The sequence below is a fragment of the Eubalaena glacialis genome, chromosome 5 (genome assembly GCF_028564815.1).
Source record: "Eubalaena glacialis isolate mEubGla1 chromosome 5, mEubGla1.1.hap2.+ XY, whole genome shotgun sequence".
Lineage (NCBI taxonomy): Eukaryota > Metazoa > Chordata > Mammalia > Artiodactyla > Balaenidae > Eubalaena > Eubalaena glacialis.
Window position 1 is genome coordinate 114,611,144 of NC_083720.1, and position 27,968 is coordinate 114,639,111.

Below are 27,968 nucleotides of genomic sequence, written 5' to 3' on the forward strand. Positions count from 1 at the left end.
AAGGAGCAGCATGGGGTTCAGTGGGTAGATAATTTCTAAGAGGAAGCATCAGGGGTAAAGGGGGGTGGGGTGCTCTGGTTAAATTAACTTAACCAAGGTGGTCAGAAATCCCCTGGGGGATGGTGGAGGATGGCGAACCCAACAGATATGGAGAGGGTGACCAGGTACCACAGGTGATCGACATCAAGGGCGGGGAATTCTGGTTAGACTGATGTAGCAGGATTCTTGCTAAAATTTGGTTCCTGAGAACATGCCGAAGGACAGGTCCTAGTTGAAAAAGAGCTCAGGAGCCTGACTAGAGTTTGGTTAAGGAGAGAATCTTTGTCATACCTCAGGGTCTATGTTTGGTAGGAAACAACTCAGAACAGGGTGTCTGACAGATTAACCATCCTCAAACTGCAGTGCAGTACCATTCTCATCAGTTTGTTCATTTAGTACTTTTGACTATGATGACAAAAATTAAAAACAGCATTATACCTCTCTTAGCTTCAATACTGTCTTGGATTCAAGTTTTTTCTTTATTGTTGAACTATTGATGATACTAATTTAAAAAAAACCTATATTCAAAATTTTAATCTCATTCAGGCATAATCTATTCTGTTGTTTTTGTGTGTATAATCTTCAGTTAGTTCAATCTATATATAATTATAATCTATTAAGCTCCTTTAATAGACTTTTCAGCAAAGGTCTGCCAGTTTTATCAAACAGTTGTATTGCCTTTGTTTCAAAAAACAGCCTCTCTAATTATTTACAATAAAATTTTCACTTGTAGGAAGATTTTATAATCCATCGTAAGTTCTGTTGGTAAAGCAAATTTGTGAGTTATTACCTTCCTGAATTTAATAATTTGATAATCCCCTAAATTCCCTGAGTTGAATTATGATATAGAGAATTTTTATTTTCTTCCAGTAGTTAATATCTTTTACTTCTGTTTATAAAAATTAGACATGCTCAGTATGTAAAATGCAGAAGAAATGTTTCTTTACATTTTCCTAAATTATCAGTAATTCCACTGCTCAGAAATAACCACAGTAAAAATTTTAAATAACTCTTTAAACAAAATCGATACTTTAATCCATTTTTCATATATTGCTAGTAGTTCCCCATGGCTATAGTTATTCAAAAGTGTATAATCTGCCAAATGAATGTGTCGTCATTTTCTGGCTGCTGTTGATTTGGTCAGTGACCTGCTTTGAACTTTTTTATACATAAATCTTTAACATCTCTATACACATTTTTCCAGACGTAGAATTACTGGGTCAAGGAGTGTGAATTTTTTTAGATTCTTAATAAATACTGCTAAATTCTTTTCCAGAAAGATTGTACCAAATAAAAACCAGCACTATGGACTTCTAATGTTGTTTAACAAGAGAAAGAAATCATATTTTAAGCAAATTTATTCCTACCATGGCAAAGTTTCATGGATTTTACTTAGTTGATACTATATCATTATATTTCTATGTTTATTGTTCTAGGTTTTCTATTGAAGGAATTTTTTTTTTCATTTTGAGAAAATAATGATATATGTTTATACTTACAACTTCATTAGGAAAATATATAAATAGATCAAGAAATTATTTGTTGTTCATGGTGATCTTTTAAAATAATACTTTCTGGAAAATAATGTTTGCCATAAACCTGTCACCAATATTATTTTCAACTATAAGTTTCTTCTACTCTTCCCATAGTTTTAAAACTATTATCTCTGTTTTTGTCTAAACAGATGATCCATGTGTATAGTTTTATAATTTATCATTGATTTAACACATTTTTACTGTGTCTTATGGTTATCTCAGTTTTTGTCATCTTAGTTTATACTTCTACATTTCGGAGTTTTAGTGTGTTGTTTGTACAGTTTAAATGACAGCCTCTCCCAAAGTATATTGCTATTAATAATCTTTACTACAGGAGTACTTTTCATGCTAGCAAAAGCAGCTGCCAGAAATACTTGCCTATTTCTTAAAGCACTACAACTTAGTCTTACATTTCTGACATAGCTTTGCCTTTTGCCCCAATCCAGGTTTACCTTTTATTTTTATTTTTTAATTCTAGTCTAGCTATGATTAATTCTCATTTAAAATAGTTGTAACAAGTCTCCTTTTCTAAAATACCTTGATGCCTGAAAGGCATTTCATGAAACTCAACATTTGTTTCATGGAACTCTTAGCCAAGAGGAAATAGATGGATATTTCCTTAACATATAGAAATATGAAACCTTTAAAAAGCCAGTATCATGTTCCCCTCCCCCATACTAATCTATTCAGTATCTGCCAGTTACATTTGTGCCTCTTTCTCCAAATCCTTTCCATGACCTCACAATCTAGCTTGTCTCTCTGGTTGGAACCTTCCTCCTGGCACTGGTTGCATCTACCGTTGTCCTCATCCATTAGTGGAACGTATTGTAGTTGTTGCAATTACCTTTGGCCCTTAGACATATATGTACTGCTCAGTGGTGTTATTTGACAGCTTCATTTAGTTATCTTGTTTCCTCAGTTGAGGCTGTGAACTCTTAGACTTCAGAAATTATCTCTGATATCTTTTCATGCTCCCAGTGATGTGCAAGAGAAAGTTAGTGTACATGTTTGTATGACCAATTTGTTGAAGCTTTTGTTAAGTTTGGAAAATTCTTTAAGGAGTTTTTGTACTGTTAGAATATGGCATGTTTTTGTTTACTAAATGTTTTTAAATGACTGTGCAGCTGTGATTTTTGAATATTTCATTTTCTAAATATAACTAAACTCAGATACAGTTTGACACTTAATTTTAAAAGTAATTACTACTTAGCAGTTCCGAAAACGAAGGAGAAACAAACATAGGGTGTACTCATTTAGATGGCACTTTTGAGAGTCTACAGTAGCCAGACAAGTCAGAAAATGCTAAAATAAAAATTATTACAATACTTTGGAGAGAAGGAAGAACAGGGTGGTGCTATGAGCAAATTTGGAGAGAGATTTTAATAGTTTTATCTGATTTTTTTTTTTTGAGTAAACTAAAATGTGGCTTCCTAAAGTTTTTTCCACAGATATATTCCATTGGAACTTGGGAAAAAATTGGCATTTTCAGATCATCTGATATCTTTTATTGTCACTACTTATTTTATCAATAAAGGAATTAACTGGTTACCACATATCAGGTCATTCTATTTTTGATCCTATCAGTTTCTCCTTAAGAATGTTTCATACACCATGCATAAACATGAGTAAACAGAATATAAATTGTAAATTTTCTTCTGGTCTTATTTTCTATACTGTGCAAGGCGGTGGCTGTAAATAAAAAGGTGATGATTCTTCCTCTCTGCCTGTGGACATACAAAAATGAAAATTACAATCCGTTAAGCATTTAATAGGTAGTGGTTAAAACCACAAACAAACCCTTAGACCAAAGGATAATTGCTTTAAATGGACCCATATACAAAGTACTGTGGGAGCATGAGAGGGCCACCCAAGTCTCAATTCAAATGGCTCAGGAAAGGCTTCACAGTAACTTTAAATGAAAACGTGAAGGCTGTTTGCTAATCAGATAATCAGAGAAGTTATGGACAGAAGAAACTTGTATTATTGCTTGGTCTCACATCTTGTTTTTTCACATTAATTATACTGCTGCAAAATTATTCACTTATATCTGGATATGAAGTTTATTAATAGTAGTAACAGACCCAAAATATGTATTAAGGACTTAGAACAGAGTTGGGAACTTTTCTAGAACCTGTAGGTATAACAGTAAAGTAGATGGACAAAGGCCATGCTCTCATGGAGCTTAGATTCTAATTTAGGGAAACAGAAAAGTAACTGTTAATGCTAATGTTTTGATGATGATAAAACAGGGTAGCAGTATATAATAGAGTCTAACTTGGGATGCAGGGGAAACACTATTCTAAGTATTTTCCACATATGAACGCATTTAATCCTTAAAATAACCTCATGAAGTAGATTGCATTATATTATCCATATTTTATAGATGTAGAATCAGAGGTGTAGGAAGTTTAACTAACTTGCCCTAGAGCTAGTAAATGATGGAGCTAAGATTCTAACCCAGGTGTCTGGCTCCAGCATCATAAACAGTGTGGTATACTGACCTGGGTAAGGGTTTGTTGAGTGAATGGATCCTTAGTTTCCAAATATTTCAAGGTTAACTTTTGCCATGTAATCCTGGATTTTTAAATACATAATTCATACTTTGTTTTCACAATTTATGAAGACCTCAGTATCTAATTACTGATAACATTGCTTTCTAGATGTTTTGGTCATCAGGTGATGTCATAGTATTAGGTTGTGCCTCAGTTGTCAGATATTAATGCAAAGCAAATTATAACATGATTTGTAAATCTACAACTGCAGCATAGAAATAACTGCCCTGAAGTGTTATCCCTTTTGTTGATAGTTAATCTGTACAAATAGTATAGTAATTTTAACATCACAGGGCAAGGCTATTTAGATTTGTAGGTTATGTTTTACAGAAACTAAATATTAAGACTTGGAGTATGGGAGACAGATGAAAAATATGCTAAAAATAAACTTGTTACAAAGCTTCTGGCTGGGTAAACAAGTATGAAATAAATCCACGGTCCCTTGTCTGCAAATCAGGAGTCCAGTAAGCCCTGAAAACTAAAAAGTGTTTTAACAAGTTGGCCAAACCTAACCCTAATTAACTTAAGACAGTCACTTTTATTGTTTATCTGAATATTTGTATATTTTGCTGCAGAAATGTTCATATGTGATGTACTGGAAGTGTTCTGCCATACACTGTATATGTACCATATTACCCTTCTAAACTCCCAAAGTTTTGAAGTCAGGAACACAGCTTTCTCCAAAATTGTGGAGCTAACTGCAGACCTTTGAGTTTTACAGGTATTATCCACATTCAGAAATGGAATACACTTTGAAATGTCGAAGTAACCTAAGCCTTATCTTAAGTCTCTTAAGTACATTCATATTTAACGGCTTTAAAACATACATTACATAAATGAATACCTAAATTTTATTAACCTAGTTGTAGGCAGCTCAATATAGTATGATAATAGTTCAGAGCTTCTATATTATTTTTCTTCAGTGATTAAAGGCAACTCATGCTATCAGATAGATACTTTAAATGAGGAATGAGAACCGCAACAACTTTTTAAATATTTCTCAGTATTTCCGTGGAATATTAACACCGCTAAATTAATTTTAATTCTGCTAATATGTATTAGGCGTATACATACTCCCTGCTTGTGATGCTAATGTAACAAAGATGAATAAGGCAGAGACCTTCCCTTAAGGAGGCCACTGATGCTTTTCTGTCTCTGAGAGACTTATTGTCAACGTTCCATGATATCCTCATGATATCAGTCAGAGGAACATGGATTAATTAATCCATTCAACAAATAAGCATCTACTAATTGCCAGGCACAGTTCTAGATACATTATTGAACAAAACAAACAAACAAAAATCCTACCTTTTTAATAATTTAACATTTTGGTGACCCTGAGAATTCCACCTAGGCATGGAGAGCATGTTTGATCTGCTCCAGTATACAGTGTTTCATCAGACTCCTTTATTCAGTTGTACACTTTTCATTTCCAAGTCAACTGGTGATCATTTGTAGTTTATAGTTTCTCCATATGTATATAAGGATACCTCCATACACATGCCTGCATATGCAGACACTCTACCTGACTTGATAGGATTACTTTGGTAACTTAGGTGAAATGTATTGATAGTAAAATCTACAAGTTTTCAAATACTGTTAGGTAGTATCCAGTATATTATATTATTTTGAGGCTCTGAAAGATTAAATATGATTCCATATTTCATTTTTCATGTTCTTGCCAGAAAACTTTAGTCTTTAATATCCTATCAGGTCCACCATAGTGAATTCTTTCTGGATCGTACTTGGGTCAGAATTAGAGTTCTTGGCCCTATCCCTGACTTGTTGTGGAAAGTTGCATAAATTAATGTGTCTCACATATAAATCAGTTAAATAATGGTAGATTAATTACGGTAGATGCAAATAATGATAGATATAATGTAGGAGTTTTAAAATGTGATGTAAGTTTTACTATAGAAATAATACCAGAAAGGACTACCATTTGTGATAAAAACAATGACATTCTTATTTCCTTTTACAAGGACCTATTGATGCAGCACATCTCTTTATTTGCATATATAGTGCTTTATTCCTACAATGTGTAAAAGGTAAAATAATTACAGTAGATTTTAAAAAAGTAAATCTGGTATTAGATTAATAAAAGTTTCTGTTGTGGTTTTGGTAGTACCTATGTATATATGTGTTTATGTATACATTTATGAGCTTTATAGAAATTTTTTTAGGTCTGGGGGAAACAATTCAACGGTTAGTGTTTCTCAAACATTAATATATAAACATTGATCCCAGAAGCACATAGGTGATTAGCTATTTGTTTATGGTTATTTTATGATATCTTCATGTAAGGTTGGGGAAATCTGTTTTGAGAGAAAAAAATATGATGTTGGATGAAATTCTCTTATCTTAAATTTCTTCTCCTTGCTAGTATTGAAAGTGAAAATTGAAACTTTGGGTTATTCCTGTTTTTAACTACCTTTTTATGTTTGGGTGATTTCATATCATTCACTTGGGAACAATTTAAGCTTAAAGAGCTTTTCAATAATCCACAGAAACCTCTACATTATCACTTTAGATTTTGAAATGTCATTGTTACTACTAGTTTGAACATGTAGGGGCAGTATAGTACTGTTTTTGTAAATCTCATCTGAATTTGTGGGTTTTTTAAATCTGTAAGTGTCCTTTGAGGAAATACAACTTATATCTTACTTTTTAAGGGATGATTGGTGCTGTTTTATTAAGTTGGAACTATTCTTTCAATTCAGCCTTATATATATATATATATATTATACAAAAGCTTTTATATTATAGAAGCTCATGGCCCTGATTTATATTTGAAGTCAAGGAATACGTTAAGCTAGTTAGCAGGGAAAATGCATTTTTATAGTTAGACAATAAAAACAAGGACAAGTGGATTCATGGAAATGCTAAAATCAGTGCAATTTTGCTCTTATTCATTCTGTACCAACCTTTCAAAATGAATATTTAATCATGAGAATTTTAAAAATTTAGTCTTAATTTTTCAACCTGACAAGTAAAGAGATTCCTAAACAGTCTTATTTTAAGATTCTTTAATTGGTAAATAATTTTTTTAGTATCAAAATGATTAAGGGTTTTTACAAAATTTATGGTAGCTTTTTTTTTCACTTAAAGTGATGTACACTTAATAAAAAAACAACTGAGCAGTTATCTCTTCTATCCATTCCATCATTCATTCAATCTATTCAACAACTTCTGTGAACCAAGGACTACTTTAGGCATTTGGAGTACAGTAGTGAATGAAACAGACCCAAATCTTTGCCCTTGTGGAGTTTATGTCAGTATGGGAGACTGCTTAAGAACATAGAGTCAGTTAGACCTGGGGTTAAGTTTTTAGCTCCATCACTTACTAAGCCACCTCTGTAGGATGGCAATAATAATAGTACCTACTTCACAGGATAGTTTTATGGGTAAAATGAAATAACATAGAGAAAGTATGGTTATATAATAAGAACTTAGTAACTGTTATGAAGTCCACATAAGACTTATTTAGATGTGTTGGTAAAAATATAATTAATTCTCCTCATATAATAGTACTTATTTCTTTCACTTACGGTTAGTATTTTGAATATTTTTTCATTTTTAGTTTCTTCAGATTGTGAGAGAAAATGTATAACACCAATTTTGATAGTCATTTGTCTTAAAGTTTCCTGAATGACTGTTAATCTCTAAATGGAAAGATACTGCACATAAAAAATTAATGTGATTTGGATCTTCTTACATTATATAGAGTCATTCAGTGTGACACTCATGTGTATAAAAATTAACCCCAATATGTCTTCCTGAATTAAGAAAGTAACATGTGCCACTTAGTATTTTGTTTGGAGTTTCTCTGTTCAGAATAAATGTGTTGGCTTCAAATACCATTAAATTTTTAGAAATTAAATTGCTATATAAGAATTAAAAACATAGTTTGTTGATTCACATATTATGTTAGTAGCTAAAATGTCTAGGAAATAGTTTCCATTATGATTCTTAAGTTTTGATGCCATTTCTTTCCCTAAAGGCCCCAAAATGAGTTAATTAAGAAATGGAACATAACTTGTTAACATCTTTGAAAACTAGCTTGTCCAAATGACACCTGGTATATTATTACTATATAGGAGTTGAGACTTAAAACATTTAAAGAATTGATTCACAAGTCTTAACAAAAGTACTTAGAAATTTAGATCCTTCTTGGGTACCCTGTACTGCTCTTGGTTCTTTTTATTTTTTAATTATGTGGAAGACCCATGTTTAACACACACGTGTGTGCACATGCACAAGCACACATCCCCCACATACAAACAAATAAAATTCTCATCACCACCCCCAACCCCCGTTTAACAACTTATCTGCTATGTTCATGCGACAACCGCTTCATTGAGGGGAAGTTGTTGTTCTGCCGTTTTCATATTAGCTTTGTTATCATGCAGGATTTTCAGCTGCTCACACTCATTACCATACAGCTGGTATGTAGAGAAGGAAGCAAGCAGAAGTTGTACTGTCTACAAGAATAAGAAGCTCTCTTGCAGATGGGGTGCTGGCAGATGGGGCATGTGTTTGAACAGGTTTTACTAATAACAGAGTGCATTAAAAATCATTCTGAGAAAGTCTAAGGTCAGTGCCATGAATTCAGAGCTTGAGAGGTTGTTGAGCTTTTTGTAGACCTCTTTAGAATATTAATTAACTCTAATGCAAATAAGTAATAAATGGCCCAACCACAATCTCTTCCAAAATTTTTTTATCAGTTTTCCTTTTTTATTTTAGTATATTTTGTTTCTCTTTAATATAATTTAAAAAGCACTGATACTGTTAGCTAGTGTTTCTCATCATCTTGCACTATATTTTGTAGTCTTCAAATATATTTACTTAACATTCCAGAGTATGTTTATATACAAAAGTGTTTTGTATACATGCTTTGAAATGTATACATGTATACATTCTTTGAGCGATGTAATAACATTCCTCAGTTTTGATATATGAGAATATTTATCAGAAGATGAAAACCAAAGAGGATTTGGAAATCCATATGTGTAGTGTTGATTATATTGAAGATTAAGAGGAGGTATGTTTGTTCTATCTGCATTCAAAATTAGAAGTGAATGGTATGCCCCCAAGTGTATCTATTGTTAAAAGTATTACTTGCATATGTTTCATATTCACAAAACCAAAATGAATAAAGTGGTAATTGAAATATCTATTAATATTTTTTTTAAAGATATTTCAGTGGGATCTTAGTTCTTTTGACCCTTTTCATTAAATGTAATGTTTCTTGATACATCCTATCTCAATGGGAGATGGTGATAAAAAGCAGGTAAAGCAAAATAAAGCTAGGCAATTATATGTAAAAATGCAGTTTGCAATTTAATTTTAATGGAAATGGAACTCAGCCTGTTATTCTGTTCATAGGGATTAAGATACATATTTGCCAAAGTTTTTTTTTAGTTATAATGCTTTTGGTAACTCTCAAAAACTTTCATGCTGTAGGTTTCCTGTCAGTAAAATTGAAGCATAAAAATGCTATCTGTTAGGTTAATACCTATGAATCAATAGAATACTTGGTAAGTGAGATCTGTAGGAAATGGTGTACATTAAGTGTTGTTAAAACTGTATACAGCCTTTATCAGTAAAAGTTTATATTCTGTTGGGCATTTTTAAAGGTACAGGAAGTCCCAAACCAGGGTGGCTTTTAACAACAAAGATAATTGCATTTTCATTGCATATCAAACTGTATATTTTCTTCCAATTTAATTTATACTTGAATTGTGTAACTGATAAATATGTAGAAAATTTTTTTACTTTTCCCTGAGGGGGAAAACATATAAAATATTATAAGTAATAATATGTATAGTGCAATACTAAATAAATAATAAATACGTGAAATGTATTGTTTACCTATTAATATTTTTCAGTTATTATTTCTGTCCTTCTGTCATTGTAGATTAGAGTGTATCTCACATTCTTAATTATCTCATATAAATATTATTTATTGATACCCTGATATGTGCAAGAACTGTGTGAGGAGCTGAGATACAATAGGAATCAAAATAGACGTGGTCACTGCTTTTATGGAACTTATAGTCTAATGGGGAAGAGAGACAAATAATTAATGTGAACACATTGTGACAGGGTGTTGGGTTCAAGCACTGTGATTCACAGCTTTAAAATGGGGAGGAGGTGGCTCTGCAAAGGAAAATGGAGATGGCCTATACACAGTTAATTCCCATGTTTTTATCTTCAATCTAGACCTCTTTTTGAGCTCCAGAGCCAGTTGGAGCATGATAGGAGTTGAGACCTGGATGTCTCAAAGACACCTCAAACCAAATAAGACTAAAAATGGAACTTGTGATCCTCCCTACTCTAGAAAACAAAGACAAACACTGACCTTGTTCAGTGTCCTCTGTCATCTTCCATCCAGTTGCATAAGTAAGAAACTTTGGTGTCATTGTTAATAACTAACTCCCTCTCCTTTATTTCCCATGACCAATCTGTCACCAAATCCTAAGAGTTTTATGTCCTAAATATCTCCTAACTCTTCACTTCTGTCCGTCTGTTATGCACCTAGCTAGTCCAGGCCAACATTATCTCTTGCATGGTCTAACGGAATAGCTTCCGCCACAGTCTCTCCACATCAACTCTCACTTACTTCCCCATTCTGCTCTTTTTTCTTTTCTTCTTTTTAATTTTTATTGGAGTATCATTGCTTTACAATGCTGTGTTAGTTTCTACTGTACGCAAAGTGAATCAGCTATACGTATACATATATCCCCTCTTTTTTGGATTTCCTTCCCATTTAGGTCACCACAGAGCATTGAGTAGAGTTCCCTGAGCTATACTGCAGGTTCTCATTAGTTAGCTATTTTATACATAGTATCAATGTATATATATGTCAATCCAATTTCCCAATTCATCCCACCCCCCTTCCCCCTTGGTATCCATACGTCTGTTCTCCGCATCTGTCTCTATTTCTACTCCCCATTCTGTTCTTAACATTACATTCAGAATGATATTGCAAGAGGTATATCTGGGTCATGCCCTTCCCTTGACTGACTTTACTTTTCATTACTCTTATGGTAAAGACCAAAATCCTTTATGAGGTCTTGCATAAGCTGGCCCTTCTCTACTTCTCTAGCCTCATCTTGCACCTGCCATAATACCTTTATTCTGTGCACTGCAGCCCTACGGGTGCCCCTCCCCCGCCACAGCACAGCTTGGTCATTCCTTTAGAGAAGAGAAGCATTCTCTGAACCCCCAAACTAGGTCAAAACCTTAGCATTATGCATTTTTCTAACACTGTGTAGCATTTACTAGTTTCAGCTTTGCTCTGTTTTAATTGTTTATGCTTTCTCCCCTACTACACTGTGAACTCCAGTCATGAAGCTGAGACCATACTTAATTTAGCTTGTGTATAATAGGCAACCAAGTAAATGTTGAGTGAATGAGTGTCTGTGGGAGATTAAAATAACCATATAAATCTAAATTTGTTGTAATTGTGTATCCTACTTAGAATAAAGGTAATTAGAGATAGTTGAAACCATAAAGTATAGGATAGACTCATAGAGATATGCATGTATCGACAATGGTGTTTACTGCTAGAAAGTGATAACCACACATGGATCAAACTGACATTTCTTAAAGATGGATTGGCTCTTAGAAAAAGGTCATATGTGATGAAATTAAGAAACACGGCCAAAGTGATAATCCCATATTGAAGAGTATGTTCTGTATGTACTCAGATGGAAAAGTGCTGTGTGTGTGTGTATGTATATGCACACACACGTACACAGTACTTGGTTAGTAAGTATTTTTAGGCTGTCTACTAAACTAAACTAAATTAAAAATCAAGTAGAAGTCATAATTCCCTGTTAAGTGTATTTGGGTTAGAGTAACCAATAAAGATCACTTGAAGCAGTTCCTTCAATAAGTGTTATAATGTATACAATAACTTTTGCCTATCTACTATAGCGTTCAGATCATTTTGGTAATGGTGAGAGACCCAGTAGCCTCTTTGAAAGGACCTTCCAGTGAAGACACTTTCGTGTATTCTGTTCTCAGCTCTTTTTCATTATTTCACGTTTTGGAGAAATAAAGCATGGAACATGAAGAAATAAGGGTAGGAGATAGAAGTTCTTAGGGTATTTGGGAAAAGGAGGCAAAACCCATGTGTTGTTGTGAGCACCTTCCATCAGACTTTCTTCCACTCTGCCTACTGATGGCTGCCTAGCCTCAGTACATGTCCAAGATGCCATCATCTTGGAGCAGTTCTTCACCAAGGAGGCATTGGCAGTAGTGTGTTAACTCTTTGTCAAGTTGCTCTTAGTAAATTCCCACAAATAAAGTGTATCAGAGTACATAATTAGCTGCCTAGTTTGTCTTTTCTTTCTTTGTGTCTACTGTGAGTCTAACATAAATTTCATCCATACATCACACATTTGCATACTGAAATAGCCCAGGAAGCATCCCAAAGATTTCTTAACTACCAATACTTCTTGCTATATATGTAGAAAACCCTATTTCATTTTCTATAAACTAGAGACCAAGATCTCCCTGTGGTTAAATTGCTGTTACCAACTCAATAGTTGTGTGACCTTGGGAAAGTTACTTAAACTCACCGTGCCTGTTCCTTATTTGTAAAATGGGTTAATAGTAGTACCTACTTCACAGGATTGTTAACACAGTTTCAGTGAGTTAATAGAAGTAAAGCACCTAGAAGAGTGCCTGGCGTATAGTAAGTTCTCTTCCCTGTATATTTCATTTTCTTAAGAGATCATATTTTTTTTTTAAGAGTTGCTTATTCAAAGTTGAATAGTTTATAGTATCTTTGATAGTGAGCACTGAAGGAGCACTCAAGTCAGAATAAAATCTAGTGTTTATTTTTCCTTTATTCTTTTGGTTTAATATGTTGCCATGTGTGACATTTATTTCTAAACAATTAACATTTATTTCTTCCTCTTTCTAGGTCTGTGTATTGTCGTATAAATTGAGCAATTTTATTTATCAGTTATATTGCTTTGTCATTTTTTTATTGATTTGTCTGTCCTTCCCTCTGAATTGGGGAGTTCTTCCAGGATAGAGACTACATCTTGCTCAATTTTGCATCCTTTTTTGCTTGGAGTCTGGCTTTCAGTAACCTTGGCTAAATATTTCTAGAATGTGGTAGGTCTAGATCTATAAAAATAAAATGTTTGAGTCACTGTTTAGTTTTTTTCCACCTCTTGTTTCATTGTTCAGAAAATAGCGAACCATTATACGACTCAGGATTCATTTGGATGAGACTGATAATATTGAAATGAAATGTGGGGTTAGAAGCTCACCATAAATTTTTCTCACAGTAATTTCCTTTTCCTTTGCTACCTATATATAAACACACAGAGTGAACTTCACAAAGTTAAGGTCTTTGAAATAAATGAATTGGTGGGGAGTAAATTACACCTTGGCCTAACAAAATCTGTTTATTATAATTGTTCAGTAAAAGCTAGTTGAGTAAAAATATCTTAGAAAATACCATCTAATTTTAGTCTTTGCTTTTTTACATTGTGATCATGATGATTAATATCACCTCATTCAACATCTCTGGAAAAAATTCTAAGTTCTTAATTTGCTGTTTTTGTCTCCTGATAGAATAACTTTAAAGGAAAGGCTTAAAATGAAGAGGGGGTGTGTATGTGTGTGTCTCTGTGTGTGTGTGTGTGTCCGTCTGTCTTTATCCTAAGAGCTAACAAAATATTACAATTTTAAGAATATTCTAAAGTTCAACATCTTTTTGCTAGCTTTAACTTTATATTCTTTGGTAGATTTAAGCTGTTCCTCATAGAATTTTTTTTTATATTGTAGAAGTTTGAACATGCATTGACTCAATAAAAATAAAATTTAGATTTAGTTTTTTGAAGTGCTCTCATACCACCATGTAACAGTTTCCAACAGACCAGCTGTATGCATAGAGCAGTTCTTAATTAAGTTGTATGCAAATTTGTTTAATAGTCAGCATGCCGTCACTACATACCATGCTTTCATGCAACTGGTGGGGAAACCCTGATATCCATCCTACAGAAAGAACTGTTTAGAGTCATGTTTCAAGTGTGACAAACTTTCAAAATTAATTTGTAAACATTTGGAGGCCTCAAGTATTTACAGGTAAATATTTTTTAAGTTATGTGCTAAATATTAAAGAACTTTTTAATAAAGAAAATGAACTTATAAATAAAATATTTCTATTACAATAGTCTTGCCAAGATATCAAAGTACTCCTAATCATCAATCTTACAATTCATTGCAAATAAAAGACTACTGTAGATCAGATACTTTTTCAAATTAATAGTTATTTTGAAAATCTTTCCATGACAGACAAAATTATGTCAAACCCTACTCATGACTATTTCCAGCAATATTTCTTTGTACTCAGATTTTATTTACTGAATCTTCAGTCTTTTGGAATCTCCTGAAAAGGTAAGAGATCATGTAAGTGTTATGCTAGTCATATAATTCTTGATAGTTTCAAAGTAAAGAATGCAGTTTGTTAAATTATAGGTACAGTAATTGCTTTAAAATGTAAATTGATGTTTCTCAAATGAATATTTAGAATCCTCCTTTTTATATGTAGTGGGGGCATGATTACGAGGTTCTTCCCTACTCACTTGACAGCTACATCAAACACTTGAATACTTAAAGAGCAGGCAAGCTACTCTAATATAAGTAAAGAATTGATTAAAGATCACTATTATGTACACTTTCTAGAGGAAGAACCCGGTGTGATTTATGTTTCTTACTGGCCTAGCACCAATATGGAATAGGTACTTAATAAATGTTTTTAAGTAAGGGAAATAAGTTCAGGTTCACAGACCTTGATTCATGACTGGAGTTTGAAGAGATTGGTTTAAGCTATCCCTTCTCATTTTGAATTCTTCTGGAAATTTTTTAAGATATTTGGAAAGAGATGTTATGTTTTAAAAAGTGCAATAAGTTTGAATCTGGACTTTATGTGTCTGCTAGTCAAATATTTATAATTGAACATAATTATCAAAATCAGTAAGCCAACTAATAGAAGACCACAGAGTTGAGAATAATTTACATATTTTAGGTTAACCAGGTCCTGGATGACAACATGCTAGTGAAAGTATACCTAAGAGTGTAACGGAGGCTGTACTAAACTTTAGTTGAAGGCTTTTTCCAAACTTAAGATTCAGTGATTATGTTCTGAATTCCTTTATGATCACAGAGAAGCAGTTTTAAAAAGTGTACCATGGGTAAAATCATTTCACCTCCAATAACTAAGGGTGACCATGTCTTTCACCATTGTAGACATTTGCTAAAGTAAGGCTGGCAGATGCATTAACAATCTACAGAGATCTGAGCCCAGTATCTCTCTCTTTCTCAAAAAGAGTAAATTATCAAATGGAAAGATAAAATCAGGGCATAGAAAGTGGAAGAGCAAGGAAATAGAGATGATATGGTAGATACCCCATCATTCTTGTAGAATGGAGTTACTAGATATAAAGGCTTTAGAATGGTGCTTGGTGCATGGTACAGAATAATTAAGTATTACCTACTATTCCAATTCTCTTCCTTTTCCAAGTTTAAGAATCTTGGAATAGATGCTAAGTTTGAGAATTAGTATGTGGTGGCAAGTGATAAGGGAAATGGAAGAGTAATTGGACATGAAAGAGTTGAGAAGATTTTTATGCATTTTCTCTATATGTCTAATTTCAGCAAGTGAGAATTACTTTGTGAGTGGTCTTCAATTTTATATACATTTTTGAAAATATAAAAAATAATATTAAAACATATACACAGAAATTGTGTATTCTAGAAATCCTCAGAATCCTCTAATGGCTTCACATTGCACTAGAATTCCTTAAATCCTAACTCTTGACCGTGGCCAAGATCCTACATGATCTGGCCCTTGGTTACCTCTCCGTCTTCATCTTGTACCAGTCACTTTACCTAGCCAGATTGGCCTTATTCTTCCTGAGTCTAGGCTCTACTCCATTTTGACTTAAAAGTTGTTTCCTGGGTAATACCTTTCAAAATTAGCTACAGTTCTCTACTACCCTCTGTTAACTACTTACTTCTTTCATAGTACCCTGTTTTATTTCTCTCTTAGAGATTAGCATTATATGAAATTATCTTTTTCATTTATTAGTTTATTTATTGTGTGTTTTCCCCCACTCCAGTATACAAACTGTATGAGACTAGGGAGCTCATCTGCATTGTTTGCTACCTTATACCCAGTGCTTAGAACAGTTGTTAGCACATAATAAGGAATACTTGTTTATTGACAAGTTAAAAGAAAAAGAAGGAAAATCTCTTATTAAGCCATTTAGATGACCACTGTGCACATTTTTATATATTTATGTAGGTTTTCCCCATCCATACACATGTGTGCATGCACACACACACACACACACTTAAATATATGTGTATATATTTTCAAAAGGACCATACTTTTTATCATGTGTTTGAATCTCACAACTCCTGCTTTACAGTAACCTTTCTCCTAGTTTTGTATATGGTGAACAGTTTCTGTGCCTTCAGAATGCTCTATATTGAAATCTATTCCTTAGCAGGAGGCTTTGAGTCTGGAGGCTGGAGGGGCAAGGCATGGGAAGAAAGGGCTGGGAGTGGAACAAGACAAAGTATTTCATTTTCCAAGCAAGCTGTGTTTTTGAATAGTAGAGGTCCTTTTGGCCACATGTTGGTGAGAATGAGTCAGGTATCCACCTTGGCCCTGAGTTACATTTTTTATTGTCTTTTCATAAAGTTTTTTGGTGAATATGACATTTGAATGTTTATTTAAGAACTCTCTTGTATCTGCACCATTCCCCCCTATATTCAAGAGTACAACCTGCTTTTATATATGATTTCTGTATGAGTACCTTTGGAAACAGAAGGACCCCTTCATAGTCAGTGTTTGTAACTAAAATAAAAGGTCTACAGTCTTCACACCCACACAGTAAAGTTCTCCTTGTACAGAAAGACACATATTAGCCCTAAAATGGAAGAATGAGTCATGGCAAGAAGTACTTTTGAAGAAACCATTACTAGTAAGTTAAAGACTATTTTAACTGTAGTATTAAGTGTTTGAATTAAGAGAGAATAGTATTAAAAAGATTATTCCCTAATGAGCCTTATAAAGACTAGTGACTGCTAGAAGTCTTATAGACGTTGTCAATCTGTCAAGTTAATGATTGTGGCATTTCCACATACATCTTAGGTCCACAGATGATAATTTCCTTCTATCTCCTCAACATCTACCAAACTTCTGTCTTTTAAATTTAGAAGCAAGATCGTATGTTTTATGAAATCTCAGACTAGTTAAATGACTTCTCCATTTTCTGACTTCTTACACTACCCAATTTGGCACCTGATATCCAGTCAAATATTGTTCTCTATTAGTCTCTTGTCTTGCTAGTTGGATTTTAAGTATCTTAGGGGTGGAGGGTTATTGCAATGTTTTTATTTGACTTCAGTAGCATTTTGCAGATAGTGGGTGATTTTTTCTTAATTGATTGATTTCATTTAAGCTAACTCTTTCTCTCAGTTTCTGTTACCTTTTCCCCAATTACCATGTCTTTGCCTCAGATTCCCAAGTGTAGCAGAAGCATAGTTACATAGACCTAGATATTCATTCCATGAACTGAATACATCAAGATTTAGTTGTGGTTTGCATATTTAATTGCTATTTGCAAAATATAACACTTTTTTCCTTCTTTAGTAATGTCTGATTTTTTTACCTGAACTTGAGCCATCACATAGCTAATGGAAATCAGTTAAAAGTAGTGAACTTGGGACCGGAGCCTACGCCTCTAAAATAGCTGTATGACCCTGAGCAAGACAATTCTCTTTCTCACCTGTAAATAATGGTTATTATTTTATAGGGGCACCTCTGTGTTTTCACAATGACTCTGTGGCCTAGGTTGGTAAGGTAAATGGTATTACCACCACATTTAAGAGAAAACTGGAACTCATCGTGGTCAAATAACCCCTACCGAGGTTACACTCTAGTAATGGCGTAAACTCAGATTTCTCCGATTCCAAAGCTTAGGTTCATTCCACAAATGAAGGAGAATTAGATTAGATGATTTCCAAGATCCCTTCTAGTTCTACACTCAATGGCTTCCTGCTATTAGTGGTTTTTTTGTTGATTCAATGGATATAACTTTTTTACTTCTTAGCCTTTATCTCTTTTCTCAAAGCTTTTTAGTCATGACTAGTAGCTAATATAAGAAATTAATTTCAGAATTTTAAGCAGTGCTTAAAATGAAAGGTTATTTTAATATTAAAATACAAGGTTGATATACCACATCTGTAGGAAATTTTTCTCAAGCCAGGTAAATATATTTGAACATTACAAACAGCAGCAATAAATATCCAGTTGGATAAAGAAAGAAGAGCAAATGTGGTTCTAAGCAGTACATGGAAGGAAAATTGATTTCATTCTTTCTCCATGTTAATTAAATTCATTCCTGGGTCATATTTGCTGTTTTATTTTTCTTGAACTTAACCTTTTAAAAAATAGTTTCCCATGATATTTTTCTTACTTTACTGAAGGGATTACTACAAAAAATTTATAATAAAAATTTGAGAGGAAACTCCTAGGTATGAATTCAAGATGCTTACTGGTAGTTTATTTTGGATTCTAAGCATGAAATTTAAAGATTAATTGCTTTCTAGATAATTCAGGATAAACTCCAGAGTGACTTACCAACTTTGTCAAATTATTGCAGATGTTGCTTGTCTACAAAGAAGTATTGTAAGTAATGTTTTGGTATGTGTAGTAAGTCTCTGACAGCTCTATAACAATATAAATTTTAGAAGAGCAAACAAGCAGAGCTCCCATCTTCATTATTTTCTTCTGTGCCTGTGATAAATAGAACTCTTAACTTGCATTATTGTGTGAAATTCTGTATGTGTCTATATTTATATATTGGTAGATACATATATTTGTGCATGTTTATCAGATCAGTAATTTGGCCCAAACTAAGGGATGAAAAGAACTTTTATCTTGAATCAATACTGTAATTTGTATCAAATCCTCAGGGGCTGCCTTTTTATAAAGAAAGTTATAAATATTTTAAACATCAGGAATAAGAAAAAAATGTTTAAGTACCACTCCTACAATCATAGTTATCTTAAAAAATTTTTAAACCAGTCTGAGCTGTGATACTTTGATTTGCATTTTGATTTACTGAGGTTAGGATTTTGTATATTATTATAAGCATCCCCCTCACTTCCCAACAAGTGTATTTTAAACAAAGTTGTTATATATTACAATATTTAGTGTTTGGGATATTTTTTAATGCAGTAGTATTTTAATATTTGTTTCCTTGGATGGTAATTTCAAACTAAATGTGGCTTACCTTGTTTCGTTTTACATATTCCCAAAAATTTTTTTGAACTAATTTCAGTGTGAGTTCTAAGAATCAGATGTGTATATGTATCACCCTATTCTCTGTCTTAAATTGAGCATAAATTCAATGGAGGGAAAAAAAAGTTTTTTTAATTATGTACTATCCTGTGCCTGACACATAGTTGGTGTAAATAAATGCTTAACGAATGAATAAATGTGAAAATAGCTCATTGATCAATGCTGCCACCTACTTGTATTAGGGAAAATGTAGGTGCTGGGCATACATCCTATTTTAATAGATAATACCTGAGATAGAACAGGTTTATTAACTTGCCAATTTCAGTTGTGAACCTTTTAATAAGAACTTGCACCCCAGAAACCTGATGACTGTGGGTTAGTGAGATTTCAAGTTTGTTTCAACCTCAACATGCTTGCCATTCCTTTCTTTGATGTTGAAATCTCAAACTGTCTCTAATCTAAATTCTGTGCTCAGGGCAAGACAGCTAACTGTGCTAGGTGGTTTTCTTAGTGTAACATCAGAGTAAAGAATGTTGTCATAATAGTAATGAAGAAAATCACTGACGTACAAATATAAACACATTATCCTACTATTATAAAATGGAAATAAAATTTTAAATGTTGGCAAAGTATGCAAAGAACCAATAGTATTTATAGTATCAACTAATTATAATACAATAGTTGGACTTTTAGCACTAAGTATAAGTATAATTTAGTACTAGTTATATATTTATGCTTTAGAAAAATGATGCCATGGTTGCTACTACTTGCTTGTATGGCCAGTGATTCAAAACTATTAATTATTTGTTATATATCATTTTTCTGCTTTGCCTTAGAAAGCTGTGAACCTTCGAGTGGTAGGGGAGAGAGATGTATAACAATTACAATGAGGTATGATAAGTGCAATGGAAGAATATATTTAAAATGGAAATAATGAACTCTGAGAGTCAAGGTGAGGAAAAGTACTCTATTAATGACTCCTTCCTCTGTCGACACCATGTATAAAAATACATACTTCTCTGAAGATACATGATACATGAAGACTGTTTTACTGTTTGTATTTTTCTCACTATTTACATGTAGATTGTTTTTTGTTTCTGCCCATAACCACAGCTTGCTCTTCTGAAAACTTAGTCATCCCCACCAATTGCTTAGAAAGAGCCGTTTCTCTTATACTAGCTCACAAGTTAATCATTCTACTGCTACTATTTCCCAGAGGCTTACACTCTGGGGCAGTACATCTTCATATCTTTGTGCTGTTTGTCAGTTTTCAAGCTCCTGCTCTCATGCCTTCCTCATACACCTAGCTCAGTGGAGTTGTGATGAAATGAGCTCTGAGTCTGAATTAGCAGATAGGCTATAATCTAAGGACTTCATTGTTAGTCACTCCCTTACTAATAGATTTTCAGCAAGGTTTATAGCACGTCAGTCAGCACAAGAAATAATTCTTTATAGAATGGGAAATTCATTGCTTAGCTGGTATTACATGAAGATTTAGTTTATTGTAGTGAAAATGATATTGAATACACTGAGATATTAATTCTAAAAATGTGGATGACAAACACAAGTATTTTCTTAGCTATAATGATTAACTAGCTAGCTTTTTCAGTGAACTTAGTAGCTAACATTCTAGCATAAAGCATAAAATACTTTTTTTGGTAAACTTATTTAACATAGATTATGGACTGATCTCAGTTTTACAATGTTTCTGTCTACCACAGGGATAAGATAGATAAAGATTCACACACAAAGCCTTTTTCAGTCATATTACTAAAAACCTTAAATCTCTGAATAAAGTTTTAAATGTTTGTATTTTAGCCAAGACTCCCAGAAACAGGAATTTGAGAATGATTTCATTTCCTTTGCTCATATATAGATTATGATGAAAATAATATAATAGATCACAATTTTCATTCCTAGTACTTTAGAGAATATTGAAAATCATTCATTTTATTCTGTTAATTTGAAATCTAGAGACTTGGTTGACTAGCTTTGCTTGAAAATTCTTTCTTCGCAGTTCAAATTAACATTATAAACAAGATATTAGGGAGAATTGTTTAAATATTTGGAAAAATTAAGTCTTTCTGAGTATTTATAAGCATACACATTCTCACTTAAAGGATAAACAAACTAATGAAAATCATTTCCAAGTGGGAACCATGGTAGATGGGTGGGTGGGGGTGTTGGAGAGTCTTCTCAGTGTTTACTTTTTGCATATCATTTTGATTTTTGAGCCAGATAAATATTTTACCTATTTAAAAATAAAATATGAATATACACACCTACATATAAACATACATTTGTGGGAATCAGGTTTTCCTGTAACTTCATAGCCATACATAGGAACCATGTAACCAGAAGAGCAGTCCGTTGAATGTACAAAGTTAAGATATTTTCTTCTTTAACTATCCTAGATTTTGAGACAGCATTCCTGGTTTATTAAAGTTGGTCTGTGTCCTCAACTGAGTAGACTTAATTTGAAAAGGTTAGTTCAACTAGAGGTAGGACATGATTTCAATTGAAGTCAAGGTATATACCAGTGTGTGACTGGTAGGTAGTCTCTTTGTCCTCCGACAAGCTTTAGAGGAAATTTCAGGTGTTCATTTTACAATTAGTTTCTTCAGACAGCCCAGAATGGGGGGAAGGGGTATCCTTTTTTTTTTTTTTTTTTTTAAATCCTGCGTGCTCTGAAGCTCTAATAAAAGGGTTTATGGGTCTGTTCCTAACATTTGGGATTTTTTTTCCTAAGAGTAAGAGATTTCTTTTTAAAAGGAACTTTCCTTTGAAGTAAGCTAATTGTTTATTTAGAAAACTAACTTTTGCTGGGTACATGTACATATTGTTTCTGAGGGTAAGAATTAGTTTAAGAGCCAGGAAGGGGATTTTTTTTTTTTTAAAGATAATATGTAGACTATAACTTCCAGGAGAAGACCCAAGATGTACATTTTCATAAAATTTTAGATTATCTTATTTATGTTTTAAAGTAAAAGATGGGAGGGAGACGCAAGAGGGAGGAGATATGGGGATACATGTATATGTATAGCTGATTCACTTTGTTATAAAGCAGAAACTAACACACCATTGTAAAGCAATTATACTCCAATAAAGATGTTTAAAAAAAAATAAAGTAAAAGAGTTATACTGACTTAATGTCTTAATTAAAAAGGTAAACATTTATTTTTAAAATTATGATACTACTTTATGCAGGATTTAGAATCATTTTTCTAACAAAAGTCATTTATTACCATAGCAGAGAGTATTAAAATGTAGTAAGTCAAAATAGTATTTCTTTTTTCCTGAAGAAACTTTTTAAGTACTTAAGCAACTATAGGCACACGGTTTACTTGTAATAAAGAACGTTAATGGGGAGGGTAGGAGTTAATTAACTAGGCCCTTAATAATGGGCCTTTCTAGTCCAAGGAATCTTATAATTGCCTCCGAAGCTGGTTTTGTAGCAAGTTGAGCGATGAAATATCTAGATTTGCCTAGTAGTCATTCTAAGAAAAAGGTTGCCTTCAGGCAAACTTTAGTACCTTTGTTATTCTATAAAATACCTTTTTAATGATAAGCAGTACACATTGTGAAAGTAAGTTTAGAGGTAGAAGTCCAGTGCCTCCTGTTTACTCAACAGTAAATGAACAAATAATTATAAGACTCTCCAATGAGCACAGTTTTTGCTCTCTTGGGAGAAACAGAACCTTTCAGCCAGACTTTATCTACTTAGTTTGTTAATCATAAAAAGATATTCTCATGATTAGTAAGGATTGGCAGTGTGTGGTAATTTTCTTGAAGACTATGTTTTAAATGAATGGAATGGGAAAGCAAAGGGAATATTTACATTAAATCTTAATGTAAGAAATATACAGGTTGAAGTATAACTTATTACATAATTTCTGCAAATGCCGTATGCTCCAAACTGGTTTACCTTTTTGTAAATCGCCCCAAAGAATATCTAATTCCTCCCTTTGGAATTGCCCGTTTTGGACCGTCCAAGCTACTTGAAAAACCTGATCAGTCTCTGCCAGGACTGACTGCAATAGGGTAGCAGTTAGTGAAAATAGACTGCTTTGCTTCCGTTGGGAGGACCATATGAAAATATATTCCATTTTCAAAATGTTTCTGAAAGGACTTATTTGCGGAAACGATGCTTGCCATTTAAAACTCTTCAAAAATGCAGGTTTTACAAAATACAAAAATAACCTCCTGAAAGTTTGAAAGGGGAGAGAGGGGGCTGTGGTATGGGGGCGGTCTCCTTCGTTGCCCACCTCCTCCCTCTGTTCAGCGCGCTGTGTGCTTACGGATTCCCTGGAGCGGATCACCATGTAATTGATGTGCAGTCTGCATTGCTGAATCCTGGACTGCACCATTCTGTGTTCAAGGGAAGATGTAATCTGATCCCTCTGCTGCTGAGGGAGGAATCTGTTCAGGCCAGGCTTTGACAGGGCAGAGTCTCCTCCAATAATCTGCTCGGTTCTCTCTCATTATTCCCTTGAGTTCTCCTCAGTCAAGCTGCATGTATGTATGTGCGTCCCAAGAAGCGGTTTGATACTGAGCTGCATTTGCCTCTACTGTGGAGTTTTGTTGCCGGTTCTGCTCCCTAATCTTCCTTTTCTGACGTGCCTGAGCATGTCCACATTAGAATCTGTGACATACCTACCTGAAAAAGGTTTATATTGTCAGAGACTGCCAAGCAGCCGGACACACGGGGGCACAGAATCACTGAAGGGGAAAAATCCAGAAAATATGGGTTTCTACGGCACACTAAAAATGATTTTTTACAAAGTAAGTAAGCTGTTTTCTTCCTGTGTTGTATGATTGTGTGTGTGTGCCTGCCTGAGAAGGAAAATCTGTATCATCAGAGATGGCTGCAGTATCCTCTAATTTTGGTGGGTGGCTGGATGTCTGGTATTCTGTTTTATATCATGAATGTAAGCAAATAATGGAAAGACAACGTGAACTGGAAAAAGCTTTACATTTAAAATAAAATGTACATTTTAATCTGAGAATTTTCCTCTAAAAATATATTCAGACTTTAGAAATGTGGCTCCGTTAAATGCTGACCTGGAAATACTCTATCCTTAGTTAGCTTTTAGTGAACCTTTTGCCTTTAATTTTTCTATACCTTATATATAGGTTTTTCTTTTTTCTTTAGTTGCCTCTCTTAAAGTGTAGAATCGCTAGAATATTGGGGATTTATATTTAAAGAGGTTATATTTACTTTCTGTACCCCTTCAAAATTGCAGAATTGATTTTTGGTTCTAAAGTCAGTACTTTCAGTAAACAATATAATATTTAAAAGACATATAGTCATACAGAAAGTGCTTTTTTTATAAAATATTCTAAATTTAAAAATCCTTTCACAGCAGTTCCCTTGATATGAATTTCAGGCATTTTTATTCATTGAAGGATTTCTAAGATGGAAATAAAGTTTGCTTTAGTGGCAAATGGCATTTGCACCAATGTATTTACAAGATATCCAGGGAAGTTCTGAAAGCCAGTATTACAAACTTAATTACAGTGAATATCAGAGTTTATCATAACAACTTTGAAAATGAGGGTTTGTGGAAGTTATAAAGAATAGATTTTTAAGGTAATCTGTACTGACTGACCTTCCTGATGGATACATTTGTGTGTATGTGTACATGTGTGTCTATAATTTATATATATGCAAGCATGTGGCTACCAATGTATTAAAGTATTTATTTTTGCTTTTTATTAAAATTATTTGGAGAAAGAAAATAATGGGTTTTGAGAGGAATCACTTTAAAACAATGTTATGAGCACAGAAACTTCTGAAGGGTTGAAATAAGACCAATTCCATTTCTGTTGGTATTTCATGAACTAAGGTATAAATTGTGGATGAGCTTGTCGTACGCTCACCTCTTGCCTGTAACGTAAGATTATCCCTGTGTTTTAGAATACTTTCTTCATGATGATAAAAACACAGTCTTTATTACCCAAAGTGTGGTTCAAAAAGCTTTTAGAGTCTTGTTGCTTCTCTCTGGTATTTACAGTGTGGCATGCTGTGTTATGACGTTCCCATGTGAGGAATAGGTAAGAAAATAAGACTGCTGCAAAGCAAGGGTTTTCACCTTATTACAAAAATGAGGGTAACTTTCTATCACTCTGGGATTCCCCCGCTCCCATCATTTTCAATGATACAGTAATTAATTAGCAGACACAAATCTTAGAGGGGTTGCTGAAATAGAGAAAGTTGAATCTTCTCAGATCTTATTTTATAGTTTTATAACATACCTATAGTAAGATGACCTCAGTTAACCAATAGTAAAATATAAAAAAATATATATTTCAATATTGATGATAAAATATAATTCTGAATATATTTACAATATTACATACCTATATAGCATAATGAAATACTTTAAAACTACAGATGTCGGGTATACCTTACAGAGATGCATAACTCATTCTTTTTAAATCTTTCTGTTTTTCTTGTTGGTTTTCAAGTTAGAATATTTTGTCCTGAGTGAGTATCTGTCAGTAGAGCTATGTATTCTGTGTAAAATATCAATTGATGGCTTTTTTTCTACCGTTATTATACCATCTCCAGATTTCCCTCTTATTATGGATTTACTTTTTGTACTGTCTTCATTGCCCATATTCATTGCTTTATGCCTTATCATAATTACTTTTCAAGAGCATTTTATTTACATTATTCTCCTTACCCTTTTATAATAAAGTGTTTTTAAATTCAGTGACTATTACTTCCATTCTGATTTTGTTGTTTATCTTTCTTAAAATATGTGTTTAAAGGAAAATGTAAATCATTAAGAACAGTATATTAAATATGGTTCTTTTCTATGTGGGTTAACATGACATGTTCCTCTGTGTTGGTTCTTAAACTAGAAAATGTGAAAGGTATAGTACTCTCAAGGAATATATACGATGGATATCAATTTTTAAATCGCCATACACTGTTCTTCTGGACAAACATTAGGGGGGAAAATTCACCTTTCCAGTCTTGTAAAGAGTAAAACAAAGTAGAACTAATAGAAGAAAGTATGAAACATTTATTTTCTATATGAATTAACTATGCCTAATTAACATTGCGGGCATATGAAAATTTAAGAATTTGTTCAGTATTACTGATGCTAACATTAAGATTTGATAGTTGGACAGGTGATTTTTTTTTAAACCTATCTCATTTGTTTTACCTTATAGATGAAAAGAAAGTTGGACCATGGTTCTGAGGTCCGCTCTTTTTCTTTGGGAAAGAAACCATGCAAAGTCTCAGAATATACAAGGTAATATTAAGTATAATAATTCATTCTCTCATGATTCTCATGTTTCTTTAAAGAGTTGATGATTCTGTCACTAATACTGTTGACTGTTTAACACATTTTGAGATCACTGAAAGTTGAGAAACATACATTTTAAATAAGGAGAAGAATGACTACCACTGTGGCTTTATATTACTAATACATTGAAGTAAGACACAAGCAGAAGTTCTCTTATCAACAAAATTTTTAAATCGTAATTTTTAAGGCATTCTAAAAAGTAAATCCTAAAATATGGATATGAGCAAATGTATCTTGTTACTATAGCAACAGCTGTTCTAGGCTGGATAGTTATATATGCATAACTGAAGATACATTTGTTAACAGTGAAATAGACCGCACAATTACTAACTAAATCTTATTTCATGAGATTACTATGTTAGAAACCCCCTTTATTTGCTTCATAAGTCTTATGTTTTTAACACATACATTTCTACACCAGTAGAATAGTTTCCATAACAACTAAATACAACTGTACTCTTGTTTCCTGCACCATTCCATCATTTTTGGATTTTGCATCAGTATAAAACTTTTCCCACTCTCACGCTAATTAGGCTAACTTAAGCACAATATCTATTACCCAGCTAATTAAAAATGGCTTTGGATGTCATTTGGAATGTGGTATTTTAAAATTTAAATGACAAAAGCATCTTAAGGGTTTTTTTGGGGGTCTTTTTTGCATAATTGTCACTTCTTCGAATAACTGATTGAAAGTTATAGAAACCATAAGAACTTCATGATGGTGACATTTCTTTTTTTTCCCCTCAATATTTTGATTTAGATTTATTTTTACTTTTTAAGATACAGTAAAATTAACATTGCTCAGACATAAGTTTATGTGATTGAACATTGTTACAGATTGCATCTCTTTTTTCCAGGGAACCAGTTTATACGTTTACTTCATTCAGTTGTGGAAAATATTTCTTTCAGTTGCTCTTTGGTGAAACTTAGAAATCATAATAATTAGAGTAGTTTTATATACAAAAATGATACAAAAGAGAAAAATAAAGCTATTTCTTGGTTACTCAGGAAATGCTTTTTTGTGTGATTTTCCCATGTTAACTGTTCCCTTCCTCCCTCTTACGTAGGCTTTGCCTTTTGACAATTTCACTGTGTTTTGGCACTTCCGCCAGAGGGTGTGGAGTGATAGACAAGTGAAACTATTCACTTCATTTTTGTTTTTTTTCTTCTAATCTTGATAAAC

At 33.1% G+C, this 27,968-nt stretch overlaps 1 protein-coding gene across 8 annotated transcripts in view; it reads left to right on the forward strand.

Annotated features, from left to right (window-relative positions):
• FBXW7 (F-box and WD repeat domain containing 7) overlaps positions 1-27,968 on the forward strand; it is a 203,252-nt gene that overhangs the window by 148,147 nt on the left and 27,137 nt on the right. For 5 of the 8 annotated variants that reach the window (XM_061192529.1, XM_061192528.1, XM_061192530.1 and 2 more), the window contains one exon: positions 26,649-26,731. The exons of 2 other annotated variants lie outside the window; for them this stretch is intronic. In XM_061192529.1, coding sequence (XP_061048512.1) covers positions 26,649-26,731 — 83 coding nt within the window. Of the gene's footprint in view, positions 1-23,969; positions 24,249-26,648; positions 26,732-27,968 lie in introns of those variants that run through there. One more of the 8 variants, XM_061192536.1, reaches the window with a different exon arrangement.